The sequence below is a fragment of the Scardinius erythrophthalmus genome, assembly GCF_964197995.2.
Source record: "Scardinius erythrophthalmus genome assembly, chromosome: 7".
In the NCBI taxonomy this organism is placed as follows: Eukaryota; Metazoa; Chordata; class Actinopteri; order Cypriniformes; family Leuciscidae; genus Scardinius; species Scardinius erythrophthalmus.
In genome coordinates, this window is record NC_138227.1 from 26,412,851 (window position 1) to 26,424,941 (window position 12,091).

General features: G+C 37.6%; 1 protein-coding gene across 1 annotated transcript; it reads right to left on the reverse strand.

Moving 5' to 3' along the window:
- Positions 1-6,937: 6,937 nt before the first annotated feature.
- LOC308693766 (GTPase IMAP family member 8) lies at positions 6,938-12,091 on the reverse strand (the record flags this gene model as incomplete). Its single annotated transcript, XM_081370863.1, is given in 5 exon segments — positions 6,938-7,086; positions 7,165-7,833; positions 7,921-8,623; positions 9,182-9,873; positions 12,061-12,091. Coding segments are annotated over 5 exon segments (2,244 nt in total).

The window sequence follows — 12,091 nt, forward strand, 5'->3', positions numbered from 1 at the left end:
ATCTGCCTTTACATTTACAGATTTTCTAAAGCATTTCTTTTGTACCTGCAAAAGCATGTGTCACGTTTGTTTGACCGGGACTTCTTTAGCGACCCACAGCTTGGGTTTGGTGAACCTGGTCTCTTTGGCTCCATTGATCTGTAACCAAACCAATAAGGCACTTTGCATGTAAAATGTTCCTTTCAAACTTAATCTTGGCAATCTTTATATCAAGGTTAATACTGCAAGTACATTTCATCTTAATATTGACTTGTGTTCAAGACTTACTTAGTCTATAATGATATTATGATGATTGAACAAAAATAACTAACATCTATTAATTAATATTACTTGAATGAAAAACAAGTGTCTATTTGTTAGTAGTAAGATTGTAAGACAAGTTTATTTGTATACTGTTACTCTTAACATTGATTCAAAGCAGCTTTACAGGAAGTCATACCATGTATGACTATATATTTAGCTTTTTTGTATTTATTAGTAGATAGATCTGTGCCACTTTTAGTAAACAGAACTGCATTGAATTACTTAAAATCACATCATGTTTTAATAGCACCACTGTGCAGTAAACTGATGCAGTTACAGTAGCCATTTTGACATTACATAAAAACAAAAATAGCAGTTGTAACTGGTGAGATAAGAAATATACTAGTAACAATTAGAGTAAACACTTATGGCCTATAGGTTATCTAATAAAAGAGTGTAGTAGGCCTACCTAATGAAGCGTTACAGGTTACATTGAAAAATATACAAGTCACCACCGGAAGACTTAGCCTACTGGCAAAATAAACAAGCACTTGTAACAAAGTAGGCACTGGCAAATTTTAATAAAAAAATGTTACAACAACATAGGCCTACCATATTATTCCTCAAAGTTTTACAATAGGAGCCTTGCCAGTGTAATATACACCTCTGTTGGGGAAGCAATCACCTGGGTAACCTTCTGTAACCTAAAACCAACACTGTTCCTAAATGTTGTGAATGAGGTGGACAAACTTTGCTCTTATGTCAGTTATTCACTGCAGAAAGTGAAAGTAAACATCTGACGCTGGATCTACTTCAACGAGCTGATAACTATTTAGCCTATAACTGTCTAATTATTTTCTTAATATTTCTCGTTTCCCATAAGCAGTGAAAAAATAAGAAGATAAGTATTTAATGTTAAGGAAGTTGTTTTTGAAATGAGGAGAACTAGGTCTATTTATAAATTAATCGTATTATTAATTTAATAATAAAAATAGTAGCCTAGTAGTAATCATAACAATTTAATTTATTAATTGGAAATTAAAATCCTCTTGTAAAGGTTGATAGCTGATGATCATCATCTTTGGAATTGTCTAACGGCGTGTCAGCGTATCGCGTCTATGATCATCATCTATCGGCGCTATCGCGGGAAGCTCCAACAAGCGGGGGTTGCGTGACAGTTGCTCACTCACCTGTGTCAGGTGGATCTCGCTCCGTCTCGGTTGTTTGTCGATCCAGCACACCGGCGTCAGTAGCCTACAGTTCAGGTTAGGTTACAATGTTTAGTTGTGGTGAAACAACATCAGGAAACATGTCCATTCGTCAAAAGTAATCCAAAATTGATGAGGGAGACAACGAGACTCTCACTATCCCAAATCCAAGACTGAGGGAATGTACCTGCGCACTGGATTGCAGATAAGTGACGTAATCATGACTTCACCGGTTCGCCAGCCCTAGGCTATCGCTAACCTTCAAAGTGAAAGTTACAATAATACGCATAATGTGAGGTTTGCTAAGTTAAGAAGAACATAAAGAATCCGAAAGGAAAATAGTATAGGTCTTACTTTGAAAATAAATAATAACAGCATTCACAGACCAACAAGCTTAAAATAGTACAAATAGGGTGTGGTAAACATAGATATCTATGGTGGTAAATGCACAACCAGTACAAATAACACAGTAAACTGCAAATCAGTACAGCAGTAGCTGGCACGAGAAACAAAAATCACTATAACATATTGTAATTTCAACTTAATTGTGCAGTAACTATATTATAAACACAGTCGAGCAGCTACAGGGCACATGGAATGAGAAAATAGTATCTTGTAAAAGTTATCATATTAAAGGTTGTCTAAGCGATGTCAGGCCAAAACATTTTTTGTCACCTACAGCAAACATCTCCTCACTATCCGCTAGCTGCCTGTCCCCTGAACACACTGTAAAAAAACGCGGTCTCTGTAGACACCACAGGCTCCACAAACGGCAACAAAAACAAACTGTGCTCACCCGCACCCCGAAACATAACAAACAGAGCTCCAGCCAATAACCGACAAGAAGTGTTGAAGGGTGGGGTTTGCGCGTTTGCGGGGTTAGTGCGCGTGCACATGAGGTGGGTGTGTGGAGGAGAGAGATGAAGAGGGAAGTTTGAATTATGGCCGACACACGACCAAATAGACGACGTTCCGATGAACAGAACAACTTGCAAGAGGGACAAGGATAAGGAACGCGCGAAGTCCCGAATTTACATCGGAAAAACCTTTGAAATGTGGCGAGACCTCCGCCGGCAGAAGGGATTAGCTAGCAGCTACTATCCGACATTCAGTTGCTCTGTTTTTGCAGAACAGGTAAATCCACTTTTCTTTCTAAACTGACGGTCATGTTCGCCAAACCAACACAAGGATGTAATTAGCTAGATTTATGCAGTCAGCGTTAACTTTGGTGAATACAACATGTATGTTTCTAGCAGCGATCAATCTCTATTGTAAATGATCAAGCAAATTCACAGTACGGCGACAATTTGTGTAAGTTAAGGGTTGTTTTCACCCACGGTTTGTCGTGAATTTGAATGTTCATTTATAGGCTATTGACAACTTTGACTAAATTGGTTTACAACGCCGCCGTTGTTTATGCTCACTGGGAAACGCGAAGCTAAACGTTATCTTGCTATCATTGCGTCCTTGTATGGGAGCTATTTAAAACCTCAGGTGGCAAAACGATTTTAAGATCATTTTTCTCTTTTTCTGCATTCTGTTCTGCAATATATAAAAGCATTTATCTAACTTGGCGACATTACACATTGAATGAAGTATCAGTAAAACTTAACTTTGTAGTGACTATTTTGACTTTCCTTTATGCCGGAAGGGAGGGGAGGAGGGAGGAGACGGGATGAGGAGGAGGGAGGGTCTAGCCAGCCTCCGTTTTGTTTGACAATAATTCGAATGTCAACAAGAAGAAACGTCTCCCGGGATCGCTTAGACAACCTTTAACAATTAGAAACAAAGAAACATTTAATAAAATATCAAAACATTAAAATCATTGTCTCTATTTGACAAATCCTTAAACAATCATGTTTATTATAGCTTTTGATATAGCTTTTGTAGAATATTATAAGATTTTATTGTTAATATTTGTTTCGAAATTGTTCCTGCAATACAACTATTACTAAAAAGAGAAAATGCAATCTATATGCAAACTTTTTTACCCAAGTTATTGAATACATGAGTAAACAAAGCTACCTCTCTGTTCTATATGTACAGATCTAAACAGCTTATTAAAGACATTTAAGGTTATTAAATTAATGGAAATCACACAGAGCAAAAATTGTTCAGAAGTGTTGACTGAAAAAAAAAAAAAAAAGAATAAAAAAAATTCCAAGTTTTGACAATGACAATTTTGACAATGACAATTTTGACAATGACAATAGAGCATCTCCATTAGACTCATGAGAGTCCAATCCAGATGTCATTTCTGAACACACTGTCTTTATAACAGCAAAGCCAGGAGAGTGTCCAAATGCACAACCAGAAGCAGGAGAGTGTGCCCAGTTGTGTGTCATGACAGTGACTGTCTGAACAATGAGAAATGCTGCAGCAATGGGTGTGAACATCAGTGTATGGATCCATATACAGGTATTTTTATTATAGGTTATAGTGTTTGGATTGGTTTTCTTTCTTTTTTTTGTTGTTGTTGTTTTTTTGTCTTTTATAATTGTTGTCATATCCTACTAAGTGGTGATACTTGTTTTTGTTGAAAACTGCATACCGGTTTACTGTTTTACCACATCTACTGCATACCAAGCTAATTTAATGTGTGGCATCTTTAGACGTTTTTCATACATTTAGCATATAAAGAACATGGAAATGTATACCTGTTCCAAAAAAGCATTGTCCGAACCTCCACTGAAAAGGAAATATAGAGACCGGACCTTTTGGAACTTTAATTGAATACCCCTGCTCTAGTGTATCCTATACACTGCCATCAAATGTCAAGCCTCTTTGTATGTGGATTTTTTCTTTCTTTCTCCAATCAAATCACTAGTTTCGAGGTGCAATCATTTTTATTTGCTTTGCCTAGTTCTGTAGCTCAAAAGTGACGGCTGTAAAGAGCTTCCTGATGCAATCATAAACATTATCTTGGTTGCATCTGAAAACTTAAATGCTGCATTCGGAGGATGCATTTCAAGGTAGGGAGGCAAGGCACATCTGAGTCCAATGTTATTTTCACATCTGATCATTTTTGAAGGCAGTGTAGATCTTTCGCTGCCTTTGATATCCCACAATCCTATGCGTTCCATTCGAAGAAAGATGGGGTCTGAAAGTTGCGGTTGGTGGTCAGTTTGTATATGCACATTTTGACCTATGTTTTACACTTCTGATGTCATTTCTACAGAAATTTCTACTAGTGATGTTACAAGCTTCAAAGCATGTACTTTGCAAATACTCATGAAGCTCCGTGCCGGAGTGCATATTGTTCAATTTTGTGCTTAATTTTAGGTGTTGGAATGTTTGAAGCCAGACCACTACTCTAAAAGAGTTTATGGAAGTTCAAGTCCATTTACAAAAAAAAAATGTATAAGCCTATATATAATTATTATATATTCTGCCACATAAAAAGCATTAAAACTATCAAATAATTAGAACACCATTTAATTGCATCAAACAAATACTCACAACACAACCAAATACAGAAATGCACTGCAAAAGTTCACAACACAACCAGATACAGAAACGCGCTGCAAAAGTTCACAACACAACGCATGTCCCAGCCGGTTTGGTTGTGTTGTGAACTTTTGCAGCGCGTTTCTGCATTTGGTTGTGTTGTATTTGGAGCACACGTGTTGTAAAAATGATGAAGATGTTTTCATAATTTGCGGGTGTTTTTCTATTTGCATGTGTTTTCTTGAGCTGCAGCGCGTTGAGCTCTCTCGGCCACGGTTTATAGCCACTATAAATTTGACCTGCCACAAGACGGCACTGTTTTTGACACTCTTGATGCTTTGAAGATTTAAGAGGCTTCATTTCTCCATCCCTAATTTCTACTGAAGTAATGAAATATTTGTTTAGTTCTCACCAAAGCTTTGGTTTTGCTGTGGATCATTAAACTGTTACACTGCCTCCGAAATCGTGAGGTGCCTTCATGCGCAAATGCTGCCAGCAGTGTCATTGGCTTCATCCGAAGTCACATAGGCTATTTCCCTACTATAGGCAAAAAACAGTATGTGACAAAAGAAGTATACCAAATTCACAGACCTCGAAGAGTAGGCAAAAAGTACCCGGATGACCTACTTCTTCTGGTCAGATTCTGAAGTGTGCATATGATGGACACTTTACTATCCCACGGTAGAGGACTTATGAATGGCAGTGAAGCAACTTAATTGACACTGGTATGTCACATGATAATAACAACATGGCCAAAGTAGTACGTCCAGATTACATTAGGCTACTACAAACACTATATAGAACATACCTTTGAGTAACTAATAAATAAAATGAGTAACTACTCGAGAGTATGCAATTTCGTAAGCAGCCATTGCCTATAAAGGGGCAGTCACACTACACATTTTCCATGGACTTCCATTCTACACATGCGAATGCCTCAAACTGCAAACGCATGCCTATGCGAAAAGTTTTGCATTTCGTTGGGTTCCAAAGTTCAAGTTTGGTGAACTCTGAGCTGCGAATTCACATCACATGAAGACGAGTGACCAGTAGAATTTCTATACATCATGCCCTGACCTCTTGGCTGAATTAAAAGAACAATATTTATGCATTAAAGTTGAGCATGTATATATTTTTTATATTTTGAGTGTATTACTCTTTGTTATATGTGACCCTGGATCACAAAACCAGTCATAAGTAGCACTGGTATATTTGTGGCAATAGCCAACAATACATTGTAGGCTATGTAAAATGTCAAAATTATTGTTTTTTCTTTTATGCCAAAAATCATTAGGATATTAAGTAAAGATCATGTTCCAGGAAGATATTTTGTAAATGTCCTCCTGTAAATATATAAAACATTTATTTTTGTGAGTAGATGCAGCACAATCGACATAGATGGACGACTTTTGGGTGATTTTCTCAGTGTTTCGATTTAATTTGCACCCCTCAGATTCCAGATTTTCAAAAAGTTGTATCTCGGCCAAATATAGTCATATCATAACAAACCATACATCAATGGAAAGCTTATTTATTCAGCTTTCAACAATCAAAAACCATGTGTTGATTTAGATAGAATAGATTCCTAGACACAAATGGATCAATATGCCCGATACCAAATTAAATTGATATTCAAAAAATGAGATTTATAATTTTAAGATTTAAAATGACATTTTACTGAAAAATTGTGTACATATTAACATATAAAACAAATAACATATAAACATTTTAAAAATGCAAAAAATAAAATAAAAATAAATCCCAACCCCCAGCATGGTGTCAAAACTAAATTTCCAAGCAATTAGCCAACTCCTTAGAAGGTGAGAAGCATGCTACAATTAAACAGACAAAATGTACATGCACTGAAATTACACTATCTTCAGTACTGAATAATCATTAAAATTGTGTGCATCCTTATGTTCACTGCACATTCAGAGATCTATTGGGTTGTAGGGTAGCACTGCTGGGCTACTGGTCCAACAGTGGAAACGCAACTTGATTTGACCCTGACTCGCAGTGGCTCGACTGTGGAAAAGCAGCTAATCAAACTCAGGAATAGAGCCAAGAGACTCCACTCCAGAGCTCCTTTTTGAACTTGACTTGAAATGCCTCTCTTCAGGTGCTTCCCACGATCTCTGGGACACATATGCTGAACTGATCCCAGAGGAAGGACTGCATCCTTCGGCAACTGCAACAAAAACAAATAATGTATCAGACAATCCCTTTACATATTGCACGACATGCAAATAAATAAAGTACAACTTACGATTTACTGGATCATCCATGCTCGATGCTCTTTTAATGGGTACAGCAACTGTCCTTTCAGCTCTCTCTAAAGTCGCTCTGTCTATTTCATAAAGACGCCCTCTGTTTCCTGCCACCATCTCCTCGATCTTCTCCAGCAGTTCTGTGACCTGAGATCCATCACCCCAGGTTTTCGTATTGAGAACATGATACCTGTTCCCACATTGCTCAATGAGCAACTGGAGAGCGTCACCTTCACTTGCAATGAATAACTCTATGGGAGTGTCTCCTATTTCATCTCCAACAGCGAACACAACCAGCGTGTGATTCCAGACTCTTTCACCGAGAGGCTCCATGATTTTCTCTAATGCGCTCTTCTCTTCCTCTGCAAAGGAAGACTCAACACATAGGACTACAATGAAAGCATGTGTTCCTGAGGACCAATCTGCTACAGTTCTCAAGATGTTGAGTTTAATGTCCTCAAGTCTCTTTGCAGTAAGGTAATCTTTCTCAAAACCTGGTGTATAAGCCACAGTGAGATTCCTTCCTGCAACTTCCCCATTTTCTTTTAAATTCTCTTCTATTATTCTGTCAAACGCTTTCCTTCCCAAAATTGTGTTCCCTGTTGAACTCTTGGCAGAACAGTGTGGTCCAAGCAACACCAACCTCATTTCAAAAAGTTCAGCATCTCCTTAAAAAGACAGAGAAGACAAGAGCACAGACCATAAATATTCTCAATTACTTCACCATTGAAACCATCTTTCCAATGTTTACTCACCTGATGCTGAATGTCTCTGTTCATTTCTTTTTTGCACTCCAGCCTTCATTTGTTTTGCTCTTTCCACAACATTTAGCCTTCTGTTTTTTACCTCTTGCAAATTTTGATTTATTATCTCAAAACAGCATTCTTTTTTTCCTGTGACCATTTCTTCTATCTTTTCAAACAGCTCATTCACTTGATTACCATCATCTGTGTTCCTGTTGTTGAAGACATGATACCGGTTCCCACATTTGTCTATTATCGACTGAAGAGCTTCTCCTTCACTCTCAATGAACAGTTCAATGCTTGTGTCTCTCAACCAGTCGCCAAAGGTAAAGAGAACAATCATGTGATCCCAGACATTTAGACCAAGATAGGCAACATGTTGCTCTACTGCCTTTTTGTACACTTCAGTGAAAGAAACGTCCACTCGTATAACCAGGAGAAAGACATGAGGTCCTGGAGGACAGTGAGATGAACTCAACACAACCTCATCTTTATAGAGTCTAGGGGTGTATTTAGAGTGGTAATTTCTTCTTCGACCTGGAGTATCCACCATAGTGATGCGTCTTCCTGCAACATCTCCTTCTCGAATCACAGATGTAAGTGATCTTTTGCAATCAAACACAGATTTGCCCAGGATGGTGTTTCCTGATGAACTCTTCCCAGATCCATTATAACCCAGTAGCACCATCCTCAGCTCTGAGAGGGGATGTTCATTTCCTGTTGGCAGACACAAATATTTTATTATGGTAGGTCAGCAATCTGTTTCTCAGTTTTTATGACCTCAGTTAATATGAAGACATCTCTGTCGAGAAGGAACATCGTGTCATAAATTGAGCAGGCTATAAAAAAACAAACATTAAAGAGATCAAAGTCCCTTGACTTCAAGTCAGTAGATTGCCATGTTTTCAGGCAGCCTGAAGAAAATACAATTTTATTGTTTAAGCAGATAACAGCTTTAACTAAATAGTAAAGCTGCTATCTGCTTGAACAATACTATTTCAAATGAGCACATACCTAGAACAATGGTAAAACAAATGGTTTCTTTAGTACAAATCATGCTAAAAACTTAATGTGTTAATGTGTCTGAGTGCTCTAGAGTGAACTTTATCAGAAAGAGGTTTTGATTGGTCCTTTAACTGTAAATTGGCACTTTATTTTTTAGAGGTACTGTACCATTTTGAGTGTTGCAATTACTCTTGCTCAGTCATTATATAAGGGGCCAAGCTCTTTCCCCCGTTAAACTGTCTCTGGTTAAACCCAAAAGTAATATACATAGAAAAAGCTCACCGCTTGTTCCTGTCTTGTGTCTTGTCTGATTCTTTATCCTTCTTTCCTCTGCTTTCTTTTCCTGTTCTCTCCTCTTCTCCTTCACATGTTGCAAAGTCTCTCTGTCTATTTCATAATGGCCGCCTCTGTTTCCTTCCACCATCTCCTGTATTTTCTTAAGCAGTTCTGTCACCTGAGATCCATCACCCCAGTTTTCAGTATTCAGTTCATGATATCTGTTCCCACATTTCTCAATGAGCCACTGAAGGGTTTCACCTTCATTCTCAATGAACTGTTGTGTTGTTATACCTCCAGGTTGATCTGTACAGGTGAACAACACTATTGTGTGCCTCCATACTTCCTCACCAAAACATTTAATATTATCACACAGAATGTCTTTTTCATTTTGTTTAAAGGTTGTGTCCACATTTAAGACCAGGAGCAGGACATGAGGTCCTGGAGGACATTTAGTCACACTCAGGACAATTTCCTGTTTGTACAGTTCAGGATTTTCTTCAAAGGGTAAATTTCCCCACCAGCCTGGAGTATCAACAACAGTGATCTTTGTACCAGCTATTTCACTGCATATTTTCATACTGTGCAAAGTCTTCTTCAAGTCAAACTCCTTTTTGCCCAGGATAGTGTTTCCTGCTGAACATTTCTCAGCATTTTTTGGACCAAAAAGGACAATCCTCAGCTCTGTTAAGAGAAAATCAGAGCAGAGCATGTGAACATGTATATATATACACACAACAGTTCTTTTGTCATGGTGGTCGAGCAAATCCACCATATTTAAAAAAATAATAATAAAAAAAAATACTACTTTTGTGTCACGAAGTGTATATAGTTTTAAGAGTTTATTTAGGCGAGAATGTAGTTATTTAGACCTCAAATATGTGAGTGATATATAATCATAGTGCCTATTTTACAATCTGTTCAGAAGCGGCCATTCAGCACTCATGTACCTGCAGAGAACAGCGTTATCTCGGCCAGTCCTTCGGGAATTTCCCATAAGTAGATAGTAGTTAAACGTAAGATATAATTAATTTGGGGTATATCAAACAGGCAATCTTTAGTCTTATTAATCTTTTACTTGTTCCATTTCACTTAAATCCTGTTCTAGAGTGCTGCTTTGTACGTTTGACTAAATTGTTTGCTTGTTTATTTCCTATTAGAGTTCTCAACGGGTCGGGTCGGCCCGACAAACCCGACGGGACCCGCGGGTTCGGGCCGGGTTCGGGTCGAAAATATAATCAAATGACTCGGGTCGGGTCGGACCTCGAGCTTAATCTTTTCCGCTCAGTAAAAAAAAAAAAACATTTATTAATCATCGCTGCTGGTCACCATAAAGAAAGTCTGGCTGCTGCGTGTAACGTGCATCATGGAGAGGGGCGGGGGCAGACTTGACGCCGCTGCGTGCACGCCTTTAGCCTGGAGAAGAAGATGGAGTTGGTGAGAAGTAAACTTGCCGCAGGTGAATTCACCCTCGCTACTACAGCCTAATTATATATTTAAAGTGTATTGTTTCAGTTGTGTGTATTGTTTGTATTGTTAAAAGGCGTGAACATTAAAGGTTGATTTGAATTCCCGTCTGCTGGTCATGATAATACGTGTATGAGAGAAAAAAAAAAAAAAAACGACGCGCCGTCGGGCCGCGGGTCGGGTTCGGGCAGATAATTCATGTTTATGTGTCGGGTTACATCGGGTCCGGGCTTTAAAAGCCACGGGCCGGGTCGGGTCGGGTTGTAATTTTCAGGCCCGTTGAGAACTCTATTTACTATGGTCTTTTATAATGGCTATTGTTGTTAATTTAAAAGTTGTTGTTCAATAAATATTATTTTATATAACATACCGTATTTGGTATTGAGAAAGGATAGTGATATGGACTTCAACGAAAGTTACATTATTACACCATTAGATGGTGACAAAAGTCTTTATGAGTGGGTCAGAACAAGGAAGTTGTTTTAGCGCTGTCATGGGAAGGACAAAGACAAACATATTGCTTTCCTCAGCGGACATTCAAACTGATTTTTTTGGATATAATATTATGGACTTCAACCTGAAGAATGAATGCTAGCCTATATCAGATGCAGTACTCGTAGTTTATACAGCCATAGCCTATCGCACTGCTTCTATTGCTCATAAATATATATACAGTAGGCTATATACAGTATGAAGAGTTCAGATGCAAAAGCCTCTAAGTGCCATCTGAAATTTTCTTCTAGAATGAAAGTCATTTTTCTAAAATCTAAAATCATTTTTATCAAGCTCGTATATTTAAGTACAGTAATTTCACTTAAATGACAATGAATAGGTAATTTTCATTGCCATTTAAGTGAAATTACTGAATTTAAATATACAAGCTTGATAAAAATGATCATTTTTAAGAAAATTTCAGATGGCACTTAGAATCCAGTATTCCTGTAATTCTTTTGTCTTTTATGAATTTAATAAAGAACTCTGTCTCGTTTTCTGTCCAAACATACCAAGTTTTTGCGAAATTGGCATGTTTCCATTGGGCGTATTTTCAATTCGCATTTTCTATTTTGCGCCATTTGAAGGGTAATGGGTAGCTTTCTGTATAATCAATTCAGTTTGAATAATACTGTAGTTTAGTTTTTTCTTGTTGCTAAGTTGACTTCGTTCACTGTCTTGATTTGCAGAGACATAAAACAGCAATAAACTAAACAGTTCTCAGCTTGTTTTGGATGTGTACCCTATAAAAAAGTATTTAAACAAATTAATCAAAATGATTAATCATAATTACAATATCAAAGGCACTAATCGATTATAAGCGGACAACCATATTTTCTAAAGTTTGATTAATTAAATGTGACTAAAACGGTTAGATCAAACTGTGCAATAATCAATATTTATCACACTCACCTGAGGAGCTACGTGAACTGCTTCGATTCAT